General features: G+C 42.1%; 1 protein-coding gene across 7 annotated transcripts in view; it reads left to right on the plus strand.

Annotated features, from left to right (window-relative positions):
• Window positions 1-16,185, plus strand: part of KDM2A (lysine demethylase 2A) — a 703,602-nt gene extending 687,417 nt beyond the window's left edge. For all 7 annotated transcript variants that reach the window (XM_056531111.1, XM_056531112.1, XM_056531113.1 and 4 more), the window contains 3 exons: window positions 3,147-3,305; window positions 3,386-3,601; window positions 15,133-16,185. In XM_056531111.1, the coding sequence (XP_056387086.1) occupies window positions 3,147-3,305; window positions 3,386-3,601; window positions 15,133-15,314 (557 nt within the window). In that variant the 3' untranslated portion in view covers window positions 15,315-16,185. The remainder of the gene's footprint in view (window positions 1-3,146; window positions 3,306-3,385; window positions 3,602-15,132) is intronic.
• Window positions 16,186-22,052: the final 5,867 nt, after the last annotated feature.

Raw genomic sequence — 22,052 nt, forward strand, 5'->3', positions numbered from 1 at the left:
TTACTGTACTGAACTCACTCCATCTATAAAACACAATAAATAGCAATATTACAGTAGAATCTCCCAGTGCCGTTTAATCACCCCTTATCACCCCCAGTATCATTTTATACCCCCCCCCCTGTGCCATTTTATTCCCCCTCTTAATTGATTCCTCCAATTCCACTTCATTTTCTCCCCCCCCCCTTTGAATCCTTCTGTGCCATTTCATTCCCCCTTTAGCCCAGTGCCACATCATTTCCCCTTGATACCCTCGTCATTTCATTCCCCCTTAATTCAATCTGTGCAAATTCATCACCCCTTCTTTACCACCCCTTATGCCATTTAATTCCCCCTGTGCCACTTTATTCCCCCTGTGCCAAATCATCCCCCAATTACCCCTTGTGCTACATCACTTTTTCCGTTCCCCCTTTACCTGGTCCAGTGGGTTTGACTTTCTCCGGACATCTTCTGCGCTGCACTTACTGAGAGCAGCAGGGACGGCTGCAGACACTGGCGAGTAATGTCAAGAGCATCACTAGTCAGTGCCCACAGCCGCCACTGCTCACAGCCTCTCAGTGAGTGCAGCGCAGAGGACATTAGGCGAACGTCAAACCCTCTGTGAGCCCCTGCACCTGAGTCTGCTGGCCATGTAAGAACAGGGTGAGGAGGGTAGGGGAAAGGTGATGTGGCACAAGGGGGGAGGGAGGATGATTTGGCACAGAGGGATAAAGGGAGATGAAATGGCACAGGTGGGATAAAGAGGGGAAAGAAATGGCACAGGTGGTAGTAAAGAGGTGGTGATGAATTTGCACTGAGGGTAATAAAGGGGGAATGAGATAGCACAGGGGGGATTAAGGCTAAATGATGAGGCACAGAGGGTTAGAAAGAGGGGAGGGGGGGGGGGGGGGGTATTGGCCGGAAGATGTCCAGAAGTAGGAGACCACTGTTAAAACAGCGGTCTTCTGCTTCTGTGCTGGGGAGCCTGGGTCCCTTACAGGGGTATTGGCTGACGGTAGCCCTGTGTACAAGGTAGGGCTGGCATATAAGCCTGGTTGTCCGCTATTGAGTGTGTCCTATGCGATCTTGGAGAAGGAATTTCTAGCTGCTGCCCGGGCTTTGCAAAAATTGCAGCCATACCTGTATGGCAGAGATCTTACTGTCATAACTGATTACAACCCACTGCATTGGTTAGACAGAGTGTCTGGTAACAATGGCAAACTGAATCTTATGCTCCAACAAAATAATTTTACAGTCTAACACAGAAAAAGCAGTCTGCATAAAGATGCAATGGAGACATAATAATTAGAGATGAGCGAACTTACAGTAAATTCGATTTGTCACAAACTTCTCAGCTCGGCAGTCGCTGACTTTTCCTTCATAAATTAGTTCAGCTTTCAGGTGCTCCGGTGGGCTGGAAAAGGTGGATACAGTTCTAGAAAAGACTCTCCTAGGAGTGTATCCACCTTTCCAGCCCACCGGAGCACCTGAAAGCTGAACTAATTTATGCAGGAAAAGTCAGCGACCGCCGAGCCGAGAAGTTTGTGACGAATCGAATTTACTGTAAGTTCTCTCATTTCCAATAATAATGATCATAGAGAGGCTAAAACTCCTTGTCCCCATCTTAGTGAGGTGTCAGGCCGAAGGCCTGAGTGTGAAAGCATTCTTTGTGTATTTTAATTATGTATGTGTTCCATATCTAGTCCAAGGCCTAAGTAAGAATTCACTTATGTATTTTGTGTAAATATATATTGTAGAGTTTATTGGGGCCTGTATTAAAACCTTTTGAGCCAAGGCTGGACACAAATTAACTCAGGCCCATTCATAATATCCAGGCCATAAAAACTAAGAATGAGATAAGAACCCCGGGCATGGACAATGCATTGGAGACTTTTTTCAGGTCATTCGGAGGGCAGTCACCAAGGCCTGAACTCAGCAGAACGTATGCTGGTCCAGCACTCCCTGATCAACCTCCATGGGAGGCAAGGCAGTTTGACTCTCTGAAATATTCCTATATAACTTATGTACTGGGAGTCTTTCTTTATCACAATTTTTGGGTTACATCTTGGAAACACTGGGAGGAGCTCTCTTACTAACCACATAGAACTTCACTACCAAAGATCTCTTTCAAGGACTTCTGTGCACCAATAATCATGTGTTAGGACTTTCTTATTTATCACTTTTTAGTTTCCTGAACTGTAGGTGAGGAGACCTCCAGCCACCATTTTAGCTGATCTAATCCCCGCGGGCATGCTACAGGTGCTCAGATCAGCCACCGCAACTGCCACCGATGCCATGATCAATAATAATCAAGGCATCTGAGGGGTTAATGCCGGACATCAGCGCGATCGCTGATGTCCGGCATTACCAGCGGGTCCCTGGCTGTTGAAAGCAGTGTCATCTCATGTCATAGCCGCAGCAGGACTCGGGGCGTGCAGGCACGTTCTGGTGCGCTAAGTGCACGCAGCGTGCACCTGTACGCCCTGTGTAAATTAGGGGTTAGGCCACGCCCCCCAAATTTTCAGCCCAGAATTCCATCGGCCGAAAGGGGCATTTTTGTCCGATAATTTTCAGCAGACTAAATTTCGGTGCATCCCTAGTGATTATGGTAATCCCATTCTCTGTTCCTGACAGAACAGGTGACCGGAAATGCAAAAAGCAGATGAAAACCTAACCTTAGTCTTTTATTATGTAGGTTGATGAACCCTTGTTCTCCTCTTAACATAGTTGAAGGTTCCATCTCTTAGTCTCATACCTACCTTGACTTTATGACATATTCACAAGATTTGCAATTGATTGGATGCTATGTGTTTGGAACATCATATGCAGAGCGTAGATAGCATGTCACAAAGGACTGAATTTAGCAAGGGTCAGTACTGTATAGTGTTCTTAAAACTAATGTCACAATAATTCGTCGAACTTGTAACGAGTTTCAGTTCTCTTCTGCATTGCCCATGTGCTTGGCAGTCTGTATGATGCATATTTTTTTCTCCTGCTTTGGGGAAAGTTACCATTTCTTACTGCTGTTTATTTTTTTTTTAACCACTGGGATTAAAAGGGGCTCATTTGAAAAGTTGTAGATCTTCCTTCTTAAACTATATTGAATGTTCTAGGCCTATAATCTGACATATAATCCATATAGACCTTGCTTGTTTTCTCTTCTCTCCCAGGGTTGAAAGAACTTTTCCTTGCTGGTTGTTCGTGGTCTGCTGTCTCTGCTCTCAGTAGTTCCAGTTGTCCTCTTCTAAAAACTCTGGATTTACGCTGGGGTGTGGGAATCAAAGATTCACAGATAAGAGATCTGTTGACACCACTAACTGAGAAGTCAGGTAACTGGATGCCTCTTATCTTCACCCCTCACTCCACCTCTTAATCATTTATGAAACTTACAATTTATTGGTGTCTGCAGGGCACGACTCTCGCAGCAAGCTCCGGTTCTTAACAGATTTTCGTCTCTCTGGCCTGGATATCTCCGATGTCACGATCCGGCTCCTCATACGGCATTGTCCTCTTCTGTCTAAGCTCGACCTCAGCCACTGCCGTTTCCTGACTGATCAGTCTGTCAACCTTCTTACAGCTGTAGGGTCATCTACACGGGTTTCTCTTACTCACATCCACTTAGCAGGTAAGTTCTAATACTGTTTTTGTTGCTTCCTCAGGTAACAGTGGGACATTTTTACACATATTGAAGAAAATTACAGTCTCAATATTGCAGACATTGACAGTGGGTTCAGGTTTGTGTTTACTCTGTCATTATTAAATGAGAATGCTTTTGCCCCATTCGTATTATAGTTTTCATCAAGAGTATTCCACAGAATACTACCAAAAATGTATTTTAATGTATACTGTGGTGTACTCACTCTTCTTCCAGTAAACTATTCCTTTTAGGCCCTTAAGTATATGTTTTGGAAACAGACCAACATTAGTCACTAGTAGACCATGTTTGGTCTTCTAAAGCCAATGGGGCATGCTGTGGAAGTTCTTTTTTTGCTACTATCTAAGGCTAAGTTCACACAGCCTTAGTTCCCCGTCCTGATTTACTCTTGCTAATGCTTCCTAAATGGACCATACTACTAACAAATTCAAACTTATGCAAAGGGATGCTTTTTAGTGGCATCCTTTTGCATCAGTTCTTCATCCATTAGTATGTCCAGGCGACATTCCCGGCCAGCAGTGTGTGTCCGGAGCATCGGGGACGCGGCGACAGCGATGGAGGGCAACATCCAGGGCAGCGGTGACGGGTCCAGAGCGGCGGGGACAGGTGAGTATAACTTCCTATACTTTACATTGCACGGATCCCTCAACATACGATGGTTTTAACAAACGATGGTTCATTTGGAACGGATTACCATCGTATGTTGAGGGACTACTGTATAGAAGTGCTGCAGGGGCCATATACATTGGGGCAAAAAAAGTATTTAGTCAGCCTCCAATTGTGCAAGTTCTCCCACCTAAAAAGATGAGGCCTGTAATTTTCATCATGGTTATGCCTCAACTATGAGAGACATAACAAGGGAAAAAACTAATTGTCTGATTTTTGAAGAATTTATCAGCAAATGATGGTGGAAAATAAGTATTTGGTCAGTAACAAAAGTTCATCTCAATACTTTGTTATATACCCTTTGTTGGCAATGACAGAATTCAAACGTTTTCTGTAAGTCTTCACAAGATTTTCACACACTGTATTTTGGCCCATTATTCCATGCAGTTCTCCTCTAGAGCAGTGATATTTTGGGGCTTTAACCCCTTAACGACCACGGACGTAAATGTACGTCCTGGTTTGGCGGGACTTCCCGCACCAGGACATACATTTACGTCCTGTGTATGACCGTGAGCATCGGAAGGGTGCTAGCAGCAGCCTGGGACCCACCCATAATGGCCGACATCCGTGATCGCGCGGATGTCCGCCATTAACCCCTCAGATACCATAATCAATACAGATCGCGGCATTGCAGTACTTTGATTGGATGATCGGATCGCCCGCAGCGCTGCCGTGGCGATCCGATCATCCAGCATGGCGGCCGGAGGTCCCCTCACCTGGCTCTGGCTGTCTCCCGGGGTCTTCTGCTCTGGTCTGCGATCGAGCAGACCAGAGCAGAAGATGACCGATAATACTGAGCAGTGCTGTGTCCTATATGTAGCACTGCACAGTATTAGCAATCAAATGATTGCTATAGATAGTCCCCTATGGGGACATAAAAAGTGTAAATAAAAAGTTGAAAAGTGTAAAAATAAAAAGGAAAAATAGTGAAAAATCCCCTCCCCCAATAATAATGACAATTGTCCGTTTTCCCATTTTACCCCCAAAAAGCGTAATTTATTTTTTAGAAACATATTTGGTATCGCCGCGTGCGTAAATGTCCGAACTATTAAAATATGTTAATGATCCCATACGGTGAATGGCGTAAACGTAAAAAAAAAAAAGCCCAAAAATGCAGCTTTTTTGTCACATTTTATTAAAAAAATTTTTTATAAGAAATGATCTAAAAGTTTTCATATATGCAAATGTGGTATCTACAAAAATACAGATGACAGCGCAAAAAATGAGCCTTCATACCGCCCAATATACGGAAGAATGAAAAAGTTATAGGTGGTCAAAATAGGGCGATTTTATATTACTGATTTTGTACAAAAAGTTTTAGATTTTTTTTAAGCGGTACAAAAATATAAAAGTATCTAGCCATGGGTATCATTTTAATCGTATTGACCCACAGAATAAAGAACACATACATTTTTACCATAAATTGTACAGTGTGAAAACGAACCCCTCCTAAATGTGCAAAATTTTGGTTTTCATAAAATTTCCTCCCTAAAAAAAAATTTTTTTTTTGTGTTCGCCGTACATTTTATGGTAAAATGAGAGGTTTCATTACAAAGTACAATTCGTCACGCAAAAAACAAGCCCTTATATGGGTCTTTAGATGGAAATATAAAAGAGTTATGGATTTTAGAAGGCGAGGAGGAAAAAACGAAAAAGCAAAAATAAAATTGGCTTGGTCCTTAAGGTGAAAATGGGCTTGGTCATTAAGGGGTTAAACTCCCTCCAAAGGTTTTCTATAGGGTTGAGATCTGGAGACTGGCTAGGCTACTCCAGGACCTTGAAATGCTTCTTACGAAGCCACTCCTTTGTTGCCCGGACAGTGTGCTTGGAATCATTGTTATGCTGAAAGACCGAGCCACGTTTCATCTTCAATGCCCTTGCTCATGGTAGGAGGTTTTCACTCAAAATATCATGATACATGGCCCCATTCATTCTTTCCTTTACACGGATCAGTAGTCCTGGTCCCTTGGCAGAAAAACACCCCTGAAGCATGATGTTTCCACCCTTATGCTTCACAGTAGGTTGTTATGGTGTTCTTTGGATGCAACTCCGCATTCTTTCTCCTCCAAACACGACGAGTTGAGTTTTTACCAAAAAGTTCTACTTTGGCTTCATCTGACCTTCTGACATTCTCCCAATCCTCTTCTGGATCATCCAAATGCTCTCTAGCAAACTACAGACGGGCCTGGACATGTACTGGCTTAAGCAGGGGGACACGTCTGGCACTGCATGATTTGAGTCCCTGGCGGCGTAGTGTGTTACTGATGGTAGCCTTTGTTACTTTGGTCCCAGCCTTCTGCAGGACATTCAGTAGGTCCCCCGTGTGGTTCTAGGATTGTTCTCATTTTGACACCACGGGGTGAGATCTTGCGTGGAGCCCCAGATCAAGGGAGATTATCAATGGTCTTCCATTTTCTAATAAATGCTCCCACAGTTGATTTCTTCACACCAAGCTGCTTGCCTATTGCAGATTCAGTCTTCACAGCCTGATGCAGGTCTACAATTTTGTTTCTGGTGTCCTTCAACAGCTCTTTGGTCTTGGCTGTAATGGAGTTTGGAGTGTAACTGTTTAAGGTGGTGGACAGATGTCTTTAATACTGATAACAAGTTAAAACAGTTGCCATTAATACAGGTAACGAGTGGAGGACAGAGGAGACTCTTAAAGAAGTTGTTACAGGTCTGTGAGAGCCAGAAATCTTGCTTGTTTTTAGGTGACCAAATACTTATTTTCCACCATAATTTGCGTATGTGTATGTGTGTGTTTAATTAGTTACATAGTTCATAAGATTGAAAAAAGACCATCAAGTCCTTCAAGTTCAACCTATATCCCTAACGAGTCCCTATTGACTTCCTACTGAGTTGATCCAAAGCAAGGCAAAAAAAAAAAAAAAAAAACTCATACCAGAGGTATAAATTCCTTCCTGACTCCAAATCAGAATTTATCCCTGCATCAACATTCTGTCCCTATAAGGGCCGGAACCCCATTAATCTCAATGAGCCACGAGGCAAAAATGGGCTGCCCCGAATCAGCGTTCCGGTCGGATCCGGCTGGGGTACGGGAGCGGCCAGTTTTTGCTCCTCCCAACCTGTTCCGGCACCCATACACTACAAGCGTAGGGTGAACCCAGCCTAAATCTAATATCCATAACCTGTAATGTTATTACAAAAATGCATCCAAGCACCTTTTGAACTCTCTTGCCGAGTCCACCATGACAACCTCCTCCGAACGAGTGTTCCACAGTCTCACTGCTCTTACAGTAAAGAACCCCAGTCTTTGCTGGTGTAGAAACCTTCTTTCCTCTAAACAAAGAGGGTGGCCCCTTGTTCGAGATATAGTCCTGGGTTTAAATAGATCATGAGAGAGATCTCTGTACTGCCCCTTGATATTTATACAAAGTTATTAGGTCTCCCCTAAGCCTTCTTTTTTCGTAACTAAATAACCCTAATTCTGATAATCTTTCTGGGCCTGTAGTCCTCCCATTCTCCATATTATTCAGGTTGCCCTTCTTTGAACCCTCTTCATCTCCACTATATCTTTTTTGTACACTGGTGCCCAGTACTGTACGCAATATTCCATGTGTGGTCTTACTAGTGATTTGTACAGTGATAGAATTATTTCCTTGTCGTGGGCATCTGTCCCCTTATTGATGCACCCCATGATTTTATTTGCATTGGCAGCAGCTGCCAGACACTGGTCATTACAGCTAAATGTACTCTTAACTAAGACTCCTAAGTCCTTTTCAATGTCCTGTCGTCCTAAGTGTTCTCCCATTTAATACAGAATCCCAGCCGGGTTTTTTCCTCTCCATGTGCATTTATCAGTGTTGAACCTCATCTGCCACTTCCCAGCTCAATCCTCCAACCTATCCAGATCCATTTGTAACAGTACACTGTCCTCTATGGTGTTAACTACTTTAGAGCGTTTAGTATCCTCTGCAAAGATTGCTACTTTACTATTCAACCTCTTGACAAGGTCATTGATAAATATATTAAATAGAATAGGACCCAAAATTGACCCCTGTGGTACCCCACTAGTAATAAGTACCCTCTGTTTCCTATCACCAAGCCTGTTACTTAACCACTTGCACACATTTTCCCCCAGCCCAATCCTTCTCATTTTATACACCAACCTTTTATGTGGCACTGTATCAAATGCTTTGGGAAAATCAAGATATACGACATCCAGCGATTCCCCCTAGTCCAGTCTGGAGCTCATCTCCTCATAAAAGCTGATCGGGTTAGCTTGAAAGGACCGATCCCTCATAAAGCCATGCTAATGGGGTAATACATTTATTTTTTTCAAGATACTCCAAAAAAGCATCTCTTAGAAAACCCTCAATTTACATACAAAGGAGGTTAAACTGACAGGCCTATAATTCCCTGTGTTACTTTTTGACCCCTTTTTAAATATTGGCACCACATTTGCTATGCGCCAGTCCCTTTCACTATGGAGTCCTTGAATATTAGAAATAAGGGTCTATTACATTATTTAACGCCCTTAGAATACGGGGGTGAATGCCATCTGGAACTAGGGACTTGTCTATTTAGATTTTTTTGTAGGTGTCACTGTACATCTTCCTGGGTTAGACAAGTGACCAGTATTTCTTCTTGGGTTAGACAGGTTAGAATCTCGCTGTATTTCACCTGGCATTTCATTTTCCTCTGTTAATATAGTGAAAAATGTGTTTAATATATTAGCTTTTTCTGATCCCCGTCTATAATTTCTTCCTCATCATTTTTTAAATGGCCAACACTTAAATTTTTAACCTTTTTTCTATTTATATACCGTAAATAAATAAAACAATGTGGATGAGTAAAAATGTTAAGAGGGCAATAAATTACAAAAATAAAGAATTCAAATTACTAAAAACTGGACAGCAGTGAAGAAGCATTAAAAAGCTATAGAGGAAAATGTAGAATATGTAAAAAAAAACTGATAAATGCCACAAAAGTAGAGACAGAAAGACTCATTGCCAAGTAGAGTAAAATTAACCCCAAAATGTTCTTTAAATACCGTATTTATCGGCGTATAACACGCACCCCCATTTTAACAGGGAGATTTAAGTAAAAAAAATAAATGTAATATAAATTACTTGGACTAAATGCCACATCATCCCCCCAACTTTGTTTTCTTCTGGACCTCAGTATGGTCCCGTCCCCTCCAGTGCCACATCATTCCTTCCCTTTTATCAGTCCCTCCCTGTGCCACATCTACCCCTCTCATTGCCACCCCCCATGTCTCATCATCCCCCATGTCTCATTATATCCCCCTGTCATAGAAGAAAAATTAAAAGCAGAGCGGGGAGGAGCCGCCGCTGGTCACTGATTTAAAGTGGCCGCGGCCGTCCGGCTTTAAATCAGTGACCAGAAGATTCATCAGCGTATAACACGCAGGCAGGCCTTTTGCCTTAAATTTAAGTTTTAAAAGTGCGTGTTATACGCCGATAAATACGGTATATGTTTTCCACCAGAGTACCCTTTTAACAGGGCTCCTTTCTCCCCACTCCTGGAACTGTCCACAGCTGATAACTGAGCATAGTCCATATGCAGCTTTTGTAGCACCAGACACAGTGTGACATGAGGTGTGGACAGCACCAGGACACTGCGATGAGCTTATCTCCAGCCGCAGTGATGTCCCACCTCGGTCGGTAATAGGCTGAGCGCATGTCATATAAGGAGCCTTGGCCTGTTATATGACACTGGGCTCATTGTATCACTGGTCAAGGTGGGAAATCGCTGCGCCCGGCAATAAGTTCATCGCAGTGTTTCGATCTGTGCACAGGAAGCAGAAAGCAGGCCGAAACGGAGGACAGAAAAGCTATATCAGTGCAACGGGGGAGCTGTGGATGGTATGTTAAAGGGGATAAGTGTTTGATCGCGGGGGGTCCAAACGCTGGGCCCCCTGCAATCTCGTGCACGGGGCCACAGCTCTGCCGCACAGGGGGCGTGCCAGCCGCGGCGTGACGTAACGGCTGACACTCCTCCTCCATGTAGTTCAATGGGAGAAGCGGGGAGGTGTTTGTGCCTCCCCGCCTCTCCCATAAAACTGTATGGGGACAGGGCAGGGAGGGTGCGTAACTGTCGACCTTTCACTGAGTGCTAATGCGGGGGCCCCGTTAGGGAGATCGCGGGGGTCAAACACTTATTCTCTATCCTGTAGATTTCCCAAGCACGGTCCTCAAGTCCCCCTAACAGGTCATGTTTTCAAGATTCCCTTAGTCTTTCGCAGGTGATATAATTCTGGTCTGTGCATCAGGCATCGCTACAACTATATCACCTGATAACATGACCTGTTGGGGGTATTTAAAGGACAACTGCAGCCAAATTTAACTTATCCCCTATCATGTGGATAGGGGATAAGTGTTTGATCGCGGGGGGTCCGACCGCTGGGACCCCCCGCAATCTCCCTAACAGGGCGCCGGCATTAGCACTGAGCTCGACGGTTTACGCCCCGTCCCCATACAGTTCTATGGGGGAGGCATGAACGCTGCCTCTCTAATAGAGATGTATGGGGGGGGGTGGGCATGTCGGCCTCAACGTCATGCTGTGGCCGGCATGCCCCCTGCACGGGAGAGCCACGGCGTGGCCCCATACAGGAGATCGCAGGGGGGCCCAGCAGTCGAACCCCCCGCGATCAAACACTTATCCCCTATCCTGTGGATAGAGGATAAGTAAAATTTTGTCTGCAGTTGTCCCTTAAGGACCGTGCTTGGGTTAACACTGGTCTAGGGAGTTGCATATGGATCGGGTGTGCCCTTTTTTTTCACATTGAGCCCCTGCCCCTCAAAATTCCTGTGCACGTCCCTGCTCCTCACATTGTAATATTCATAACGCTGTAAATTTTCCACCTACAGACCCTATGAGGGCTTGTTTTTTGTGCCAACAATTGTCCTTTGTAATAGCGTCACTTATTTTACCACAAAATCTATGATGAAATGAAAAAAGAAAAACATTATTTGTGGCGAAATAAAAAAAACTGCCATTTTGCTAATTTTGGGGGGTTCTATTTCTACACAGTGCACTTTTCAGTAAAATTGGCACCGTATCATTTAGGGGTGTGAATCGCCAAGAATTTGGCGATTCGAATCGCGATACCAGTGTGGCGATTCGATATATCCCGATATATCGCGATACCGTCTAGTTGACGATACATCACGATGTATCCCGATTCTGTTTAAAAAACAATGTCTTTTACGCTTTTATTAAAACTTTATTTTTTTTTTATTTATTTTTTTTTGTACACTTTATTAGTCTTTTAGGAATCATTAGATTCCTCAGACAGATGAATAGAGTTCTATTGAACTCCATTTATCTGCGATCCATTGATAGAGCCTGGTCCAGCCAGGCTCTATCAATGACAGAGCCATGGAGAGCATACACATCTCCCTTTAGACGCCGCTGTCGGCTTTGACAGTGGCGATCTAAAGGGTTAATAGCCGGCCGCGGCGATCGCCGCATGCTGGCTATTAGCGGCGGCCCCCGCTCCATACACACTGCAGAGCACCGCATGCTGGATATTAGCGGCGGTGAAGCATCAGCGGCCCCCGGATACTGAAGTCAGCCGGGGGCCGCAGAGTATGGAGCAGGCACGAGTCGGAGCCCGATCCATACACCCAGAGCGCCGCCACCGTGTCAGATCCGGCTGACAAAATGTGGAACTTGTATCTCCTGATGCCCGGGACATGCTGTTCCGGGGATCAGGAGATACAAATTCCACATCACTAAAGCGATTTTTCACTTGCCGATACTGAATCGATTCAAAATATTTTTGAATCGATTCAGTATCGGCAAGTGAAAAATTGCGATAATCGTGGGAATTGATTTTTTTCTTACATCCCTAGTATCATTATTATGTAGGTCCATACAATTACAAGAATACTCAACTTATATAGGTTTTGTTTTATTTTACTACTTTTAAAAACGTTTAACTTGTACAAAAATTTGTATGCTTAAAATTGTCCTTCTGTCGCTGTTTATATTTGATTTGAACGCTGCGTCTGTCTAATGTTGTTTGTTCTTTTCTTTTAATAATAATGAAAAATTAAACTATTGAAAGTAAAATAAAAAAACAATTGAAAGTAAAATTGTCTTCTGACCCCTATAACGTTTTTATTTTTCCATTAATGGGACTATATGTGAACTAATTTTTTGTGCTGTGGTCTGTAGACTTTTTGATTGCTTTTTAGTATATGAAGTGACCAAAATATGCTATTCTAGATTTTGGTATTTTTGTACATTTATACCATTGACCATGTATGTAAATGAACATTATATTTCAGTAGTTTTGACATTTACGAGCGTCGTGATACCACATATGTATATTTTTGTTTACATTATTTTATTATATAAAAGGGGGAGGGGGATTTAACCCATCTGTGACCCAACAACATTTTTTTTCTTTTTGCTCATGTTTTTTTCCTTCTTGCAGGACCTATAACTTTTTTTATTTTTCCGCTGGCAAAGTTTTATTGGGGCTTATTTTTTTGTGGGATAAGTACTTTCTATTGTCGGGGGGCCATGGGGCCACTAGGCACCACCAGTGTTTAAATGCCTTGATCGCTATTGGTCACTGCATTTAACCATTTACATGACTGACATCAGAGCCAGCTCCGATGTGAGTCATTACTGGCAGATGCCCGCACCATATTTCCCTCACCCGACCTATGGTGTACAGGTACATCATGGGTCTGCAAAGGGGGTTTTTATTAGGGAAGGGGCATATTCACATTTATTAATTATTTTTTCACAATCTATTAAATGCAGCGTTGATCAGTATTATCGGCACTCTATTGCTACAGCTTGCCATGGCTTTCTGCAGCAAATAAGTGCAGATTGTACGACATGTTGCAGTATGTCTGGTTTTCCTATGTCTGGTTTTCCTGCTGTTTTGTGCTTCTGAAAAGTCTATGGGGGGGACTTGATTGTTGTCTGTATAAATCAACTTCTTTTTACCTCTTTTCTTTTTACCTCCTCTGTGTGTTTGTCATGTGTACTTCTCCCCCAGGTGCACGTCCTTCATAAGTATTAAAGGAGAACTCTGGAACATAAAAATTGTCGCCCATACTGCCGTCAGTAAAAAAAATTAAGATGTACATACCTTCCTCCGCTCCCCCGGGGCCTCTGGTAACCGGCTCCGGTCTTTGTCGCGATCCACTTCCTGGTTGCCGGTGGTCGGATGAATCATACTGCGCTCAGCCAATCACCAGCCGCAGCGCAGTCCGACTCGGCCGGCGATAGGCTGAGCGGCAGTGTGAAAACGCTTAAGGACACAAATTCTTCACTACACCGGCACCTGCGGCCTGGGCCAAAAACGTCACACTGCCGCTCAGCCTATCGCCGGCCGAGTCGGACTGCGCTGCGGCTGGTGATTGGCTGAGCGCAGTATGATTCATCCGACCACCGGCAACCAGGAAGTGGATCGCGGCAGAGTCCGGAGCCGGTTACCGGGGGAGCGGAGGAAGGTATGTACATCTTTATTTTTTTTACTGACGGCACTATGGGGGACAATTTTTATGTTCTGGAGTTCTCCTTTAACTAGTATACACCTAAGCTACTTTGCATAGTGTTCAATAATTTTTTACCACAAAAAAACTGTAAAAACAATGAAAAATTCCCCCTTATATAGCAAATATTTTAGGCTACTTTCACACTGCCAATGTGCCCCGCAATTAAACAGCCATTAGGCTCTATTTTTATTTTATTTTATTTTTTCAGTTTTTGGGACGAGGCACAACGGGCAAGAACTGGTCCCGATGGATCCCATTTACTATAATGGGGTCCGTTGGGCACCGTTATTTTGTAGGGGGAGAAAAAGATGACACAGGCAGTAATTTTTCTCCCATTATTCTCCCCGACTCCTCTGATGGCCATCGCACTGCTGTGACCCAATGGCAGTGTGAACGAAGCCTTAGTATCTGCTAGCATAAGTTTAAGTATTTTGAGAAAAATTGTGTATGTCCACTGTAAGTATAACCCGTTTGTACTGCTATTGATTCATTTGAACAAATGACAGCTGCAGGTCAAAAGCTTAGTTGTTGCTTTAGACTACAACTGTAAATAAATAGGTCCAATCAAGTAACTAAAAAAAGTTGCAGCGTACCACAGGCTTGAAGGGGCTGAATTTACAAAAGCTAGCTAGCAGTAGATGCAAGAAAAAGCTCTACAGTATAATGCGCAGAATTTCAAGCTGTGTTCAGGTTACATTGAAATCTGCAGCAGAAAATCCTATGCATCAAATCTGTGCATCAAATCTGCACAGAATACTGTACGTGTGAATAGACCATGAAGGTTTATTTTTCTAGAACCAAAAGGACTCTCACTGCGAATGCTTTAGTTTGGTACTTTCTTATGAAATGGATCGGAACCGGTATCAGATGAGTATCTGCCCCCTTCCTAGTAAAGATCAGTGCATGCACGAGAGAAGACAATCACTCTGACACAAAGTTTAGCAAATGATACTTCCTGCATTTACAACAGTTACAAGGGTTTTTATAGTCTGTAACAATGTGCTGTGTGCAAAGCCATACATCGTGAATAGCTGTTCCCGTGATTGGTTTCTTCCATCTGTAGGTGTTCCTCATCCAACATGTGAGTCTTATCATCTTGGGTGTAGCTCTCTCTGGAGGCGCCATCTTATACACATTGTTTCAAACACGATGGGAGGGAGCTAGTGAGTGGCTATTTTAGCAAGCATATTCTGAAATAGACATTTTACCTCATCCACCACACTTACTGTAGTTTTTCTCATTTCCGCTTGCTAGGAAACGGACAATCATAGCATTTACGCACACAATTTATATACTATATTTTTTAATATTTATTTTTTATTTTTTAAGGTTGTAAAGAAGTAACTGATGAGTCTTTTTCGTACTTGATACGAGCCTCTAACCTGACTCTTATCGATCTTCGAGGCTGCAAACAAGTGACACGGGGAGCATGTGAAGAGTTCATCTCGGACAGATCTGTGAGCACCTTGTACTGTCTCTCAGATGACAAGCTTATCCAAAGGATCAGCTAGGACTGGGTGTGTGTTGGAGGTGTGATGCAGAGGGATGCCATGATGTTGGAGGATGCACACTGTCAATCACCACCTTCTCGTCAGGTCTGTCCAGCTCTGTCACCTTCCTCTCATCCAGACTCGAGCAATAATTGGCAATCTAAGATACCGCCCTACTATGCCTCTGGCTGAGCAATCACTTGGTGCAAAGAAGTGGGCTATATCTGAAACGGGTATTTATACAGAGTTGGCAGCCTTGGTGGTGTCTGTGACTTCTAGGGCTGAAATCAAGACCTCTAGGACTGGATCTCCAATGTCACAAAGAAAGACTTTTTTTTTTTTTTTTTTTTTGCCTCCTTAGTACAGGATAGCTCTTCATCAGACAAATTTAATGGAGAAGCTACTGAGGAGCGAGCGGGCAGCTCAGGTTTTTTCTTTTTGTTTGTTTCTGGTTTTGACCACCGTATAATAAAGTTTATTTCTATGGGCGCTTGGGGTAGAGTGTGTGAGTAGGAGAATGGATGGGCTACTTCTTGATAAATAGTAAGAGTTAATATTATATTTTTTTTTATTTTTTAACTTAAGATTTTGGTTTGTTGCTTTTTTCTTTTGTGCCCAGTCCCTCTCTCCAGAGAACATAGATGCAGAAGTGCACTCAACAATGCATTAGTTCCACACACACTGGGCAGCCATTTTTGCATATATACAAAAATATATATAATTATATACAGAAGCTGGAGTATGTGTACACAAGAAGCATGTGTGCGCCGGATGCTCCCTTTCCCAGCCCGGGACTAGATTGTATAAAAAAGAGCCTGGATAATATTTTTCTCTGCGGGAGCAGCCTGCATTACCTTTGTTTCTTTTGCAATAAAAAAGAATTATAAATGTGGTCTGTGTGAATTTGGTTTGTAGTTCATTTCATACAATTTTAGTTAGGTAACTTCTTCACTCTTCAATGCCGAATTCTGTTCCTTGGGCTCTTCATTGCTGCATTCTGTTCCATGGGACCATGTTGTAGTTTTATTTTTGTCCATAGAGGGTAGTATTACACCATGTTTTATGAGAAATAAGGTGTAAATGCAGCATGAACATCACATCTGGAATAGCTAGTTCTGTGAGGTTTTCATGGCAATTTCAGCAAAAGCTAGAATTGCATTGTAGATAGGTAAGGTGTGAGTAAATCTTGATTATATCTGTGTTGCTGATCATAGAAAAGAAATAATAAAGAATTTTGCAACTTAACCACTTAAGGACACAGCCCATTTTGGCCTTCAAAACACAGGAAATTTTCATTTTTGTGTGTTCGTTTTTTCCTTCTCTCCTAAGAGCCATAACTTTTATTTTTTTTCCATCCACAGACCCATATGAGGATTTGTTTTTTGAGCGATCAATTGTTCTTTGTAATGACACCTTTTATTTTACCATAAAATCTACAGCTCAACCAAAACAATATATTATTTATAGTGGGAAATTGATAAGAAATCTTACAATTTTTGGGATTATTTTTTCTTTATGAAAGCTTCAAATGCAATGCAAATCATGACAATTACAGTGACACAAAAGATACTTTGAAACATAAAGAGAGAGGAAAAAAGAAAGAGGGAAATTGCGCCCCTAGTCAAGAACGTTTAAAAATTGAGTTTACACGTATTCAAGGTTAAACTCACCGGAGGGCGTTGCGCTCAGGGCACAACACCTAAAAAGCGTGGTATGGTAACAATTCCCAGGTCCGCAGCCTCAGTCCTCTGGTAGCAGGTACACTGTCCCAGTGTAACGTAATAGCAGGTATTGGAAGAAAATATGGACGAATTTTGGCGCTGGAACTCTGGATATTAAGAAAATCAGGAACACATCCGCATTCCTTTCAGAGGCTTTATTGTGAATACATAAGCTACGCATTTCTGGTCCGAACCGGACCCTTCGTCAGGCAAGGTATATGTGACAGGATAGCACAGTGCAGTTTAAATACACTTAGTACGTGGTTGTAAAGGTCACATTAATTAAGACATTCTGCAATACTCAACGTGACCACCGTAATCAGACCGGCTCTCCAGCTGTTTCACCTGAACCAGTACTGATAGGTCAAAAAATAAAAAACACAAAATTCCTTTTAAAAAAACACGCTTATTTACATTCAAATAGAAGAGAAATATAAGAGGACAACTACGAACTAGAAAATTAGATAAAAACAAATTGAAATGAAAACTTCCTATTTATGCGCACTGTGTTAGATACAGAGTATTATGTGCACTGTTGTAAATGCAATGTAGACACTGTTTCCAGTATAGGCAGAACCCTAGTCTGCAACATTGTATCAAAGATTAACGTGATGTAAGCAATTTTTTACATAGCTTATCGCACCCCTATGGAGCGCTACACAGAGCACTATACAGGGTAACGATGTCAGAATGGAGCGGAGCTGTATCACAGACTCAGTTCTTTTTTTGTAGCTGAGGGCTGTTGGAATCGCTATACAGTGGTAGCGGTGTTTAGTTGGGGCGGAGCTTGTTCCGAGAACTCCTTCCCTCTTTATCAGAGCTTCTCACTGTGTCAGATTGGAGGTTTTGCTTGGAGCGCTACATAACCGTAGCAGTGTATGATGTGGGCGGAGCTAGTTCCTGAGTGAGCTAGCAGTGTTAGCCCACAATCTGACAGTAGCGTTGTATGAAGTCGGCAGAATGACATACTCAATGGATATCACAGTGATGATATTAGAAGTGGGTGGGACTAATATCTAAGCCCGGTCCCTATGAGGTGCTCTTTTGACAGTAGTGGTGTTTGAGGTGCGCACATAATACATGCTCACTGCAACTAAGTCGCTACATCACAGCTGCGATGTTGAAAATGGGCTGGACTAGTAGCTGAGATCACTCCCTTCGAAGTGCTCATTTACTACGATGGGGTTAGGGATTTTTTGCTAGATCCTTTGCTTCTATAGTGTCTACATTGCATTCACAACAGTGCACATAATACTCTGTACCTAACACAGTGCACATAAATAGGTTTCATTTCAATTTGTTTTTATCTAATTTTCTAGTTCATAGTTGTCGTCTTATATTTCTCTTCTATTTGAATGTAAATAAGCGTGTTTTTTTAAAAGGAATTTTGTGTTTTTTATTTTTTGACCTATCAGTACTGGTTCAGGTGAAACAGCTGGAGAGCCGGTCTGATTACGGTGGTCACGTTGAGTATTGCAGAATGTCTTAATTAACGTGACCTTTACAACCACGTACTGAGTGTATTTAAACTGCACTGTGCTATCCTGTCACATATACCTTACCTGACGAAGGGTCCGGTTCGGACCAGAAACACGTAGCTTATGTATTCACAATAAAGCCTCTGAAAGGAATGTGGATGTGTTCCTGATTTTCTTAATATCCAGAGTTCCAGCCCCAAAATTCGTCCACATTTTCTTCCAATACCTGCTATTACAAAAGATACTTTAACAACATACAACATATTAGAATTTTGTAATGTTTGAAATACAGTATGATCAACAGAAGGGATGCAATAACAAATAACAGCATGCTAATGAGCTCTATTGTGCAATTCCAAATACAGGTGCTACAAGAATATAAAACAAGAAAAAGCAATGTGTGTATGTCAATGTAATTTTAAAAGTAGCCATATGGGCTGAGTGTCCAGAGTGCTCACCTTGTATCAGAGATTAGGACAGTGGTCAGTCTCCTCTCGTTACTTCCCACCCATTCCTGGAGAGCCAGGGTTTAAAAGCCTGTTAGAAATAATAGTGATGGAAAGGACGTATAGAGGGTGAGTGCATGCTGTAAGTATTGAATCTCTAGATTAACCAAAGAACCTTTCAAACGCACTTAACAATACCACACGGTAGAAACGAAAAGCGGCATAATCGCTTTCGGTTCAGTATCAGTCGGGAAAGCCTGCAGAAAAGCCTTTCATTTAATAAAGAAAGATTTGGTGAGTTTATCTGGATTCAGAGAGGCTATTAACAACTCAGAGCAGTGGACACTTGACTTCATTTGAGGTATTTCAGATATGGTTTTTTAGGAGGCTCATCAGTGTCATAAGCAAGAAACTTGAACCTGTTCCCATAAGAGAGTTATATGTGACCATTGCCAAAGGCAGTGTCAGAGTTCCAACCAGCAAGATTGCATTTTGTACAAGCAGAAAAATCATTCCTAGTCTGAGAGCTATATTAACCCCTTAAGGACTCAGCCCATTTTGGCCTTAAGGACTCAGACAATTTAATTTTTACGTTTTCATTTTTTCCTCCTCGACTTCTAAAAATCATAACTCTTTTATATTTTCATCCACAGACTAGTATGAGGGCTTGTTTTTTGCGCGACCAGTTGTCCTTTGTAATGACATAACTCATTATATCATAAAATGTATGGCGCAACCAAAAAACACTATTTTTGTGGGGAAATTAAAACGAAAAACGCAATTTTGCTAATTTTGGAAGGTTTCGTTTTCACGTCGTACAATTTATGGTAAAAATTATGTGTGTTCTTTATTCTGAGGGTCAATACGATTAAAATGATACCCATTATTACTTACTTTTCTATTATTGTTGCGCTTAAAAAAAAGCACAAACTTTTTAACCAAATTAGTACGTTTATAATCCCTTTATTTTGATGACCTCTAACTTTTTTATTTTTCCGTGTAAGCGGCGGTATGGGGGCTAATTTTTTGCGCCATGATCTGTACTTTTTTTTTATACCATATTTGCAAATAAAAAAACTTTTAATAAATTTTTTATATATTTTTTTTTTATAAAATGTATTAAAAAAGTAGGAATTTTGGACTTTTTTTTTTTTCCTTCACGCCGTTCACCGTACGGGATCATTAACATTTTATTTTAATATTTCGGACATTTACGCACGCGGCGATACCAAATATGTCTATTAAAAAAAAAATTACGCTTTTTGGGGGTAAAATAGGAAAAAACGGACCTTTTACTTTTTTATTGGGGGAGGGGATTTTTCACTTTTTTTTACTTTAACATTTTTTAACATTTTTTTTTTTACACTTGAATAGTCCCCATAGGGGACTATTCATAGCAATACCATGATTGCTAATACTGATCTGTTCTATGTATAGGACATAGAACAGATCAGTATTATCGGTCATCTTCTGCTCTGGTCTGCTCGATCACAGACCAGAGCAGGAGACGCCGGGAGCCGGACGTAGGAAGGAGAGGGGACCTCCGTGCGGCGTTCTGAATGATTGGATCCCCGCAGCAGCGCTGCGGGCGATCCGATCATTCATTCAAATCGCGCACTGCCGCAGATGCTGGGATCTGTATTGATCCCGGCACCTGAGGGGTTAATGGCGGACGCCCGCGAGATCGCGGGTGTCGGCCATTGCCGGCGGGTCCCTGGCTGCGATCAGCAGCCGGGATCAGCCGCGCATGACACGGGCATCGCTCCGATGCCCGCGGTTATGCACAGGACGTAAATGTACGTCCTGGTGCGTTAAGTACCACCGCACCAGGACGTACATTTACGTCCTGCGTCCTTAAGGGGTTAAAAGCATAAGGGGCTTTGTGAAATATTTTTCAGTGTGCTTCTTTCAAGGTTTCATTGGGTGCACTGGCTGACTGCCTCCAAGCACCACTTGCATTTTGTCTGGAATGGCGATGTGAGATCTCCATTTAGTTAACAGAAATTTTATGAACGACATCTTAAGAATGTGCATTCTTCCGACTGGTGATAGGGGGAGAAATCTCCAGCTGAGTAATTTGGTTTCTATTTATTTTTTAATCTGAGGGGAAATTGAGGTTGTAAAAGGATAAAGAAAAAAGGATAAAGTTATAGGGGTCAGCAGAGGACAATTTAAAGGAAAGCTGTTATCCGTATCACCTGAACTAACCAGTCGGTTCAGACAGGTAGTGCAGGTGACACTGATGACAACGGTACTTACCTTGTCCCATTCCGTGCTGTAATTCTCCGGTGATCCTCTTCGGTATATTCAGCTCTGGTAATAGAGATAAAAGTGATGGTCTGGGTGGTCTGTGAAGCATCTCTTTTTTTCGCTCTTTTAGGGACTTTCAAGACGAGTTTCATTTACCGGGAGAAGCATTTTTTCAATATTTTCAACTAAGACATGCGACTGCTGCCCAGCAAAAGCATTTCTCTTTAGCTACAACTAGTGATCCAGTCCTGGATTCAATAATAAAAGAAAAGAAACAGGCAGGGTTTATTTCTAAAATCTATCAATTACTTGCTATGAAGGGCTGGATGACACAGATGGTACCGGCATTCCATAAATGGCAAATGGAAACGGATATGGATCCTGAACAGTGGAAGACTGTTCTTAATAATATCCCAAATCAAGCATTAGGGGAAGGGACAAGATTAACACAACTATATTTTGTATAGATCATATAGAACTGCTCTTCTTTTTATAATTGGATATGGTAAAGATGCAAAATGCCCTCAGTGCTCGCAAGACTCTTATACACATGTTTTGGGATTGTCCATATATTCAATGTTACTGGAAGTTAATTTTGCAGTATATTAGGAATGTGTGGGAAATCGCTATACCAATAGAACAAAAAATATGTATATTAGGATATCTTGAGAATTTAAACATACCAACATATACCAAAACAGCCTTTGGGAGACTGCTATATAATGCTAGAAAATTAATCGCTCAGTTCTGGAAAGATCCAAATCCTCCAACTAAAAAACTATTCATTAAGAAGATGGAGAAGGTGGTAGCATGGGAGAAAGCTATACACGCAAAGAGGGGATTACCAGATAAATTTAGTTTGAT

Source organism: Hyla sarda, chromosome 7 (assembly GCF_029499605.1).
Source record: "Hyla sarda isolate aHylSar1 chromosome 7, aHylSar1.hap1, whole genome shotgun sequence".
NCBI lineage: Eukaryota > Metazoa > Chordata > Amphibia > Anura > Hylidae > Hyla > Hyla sarda.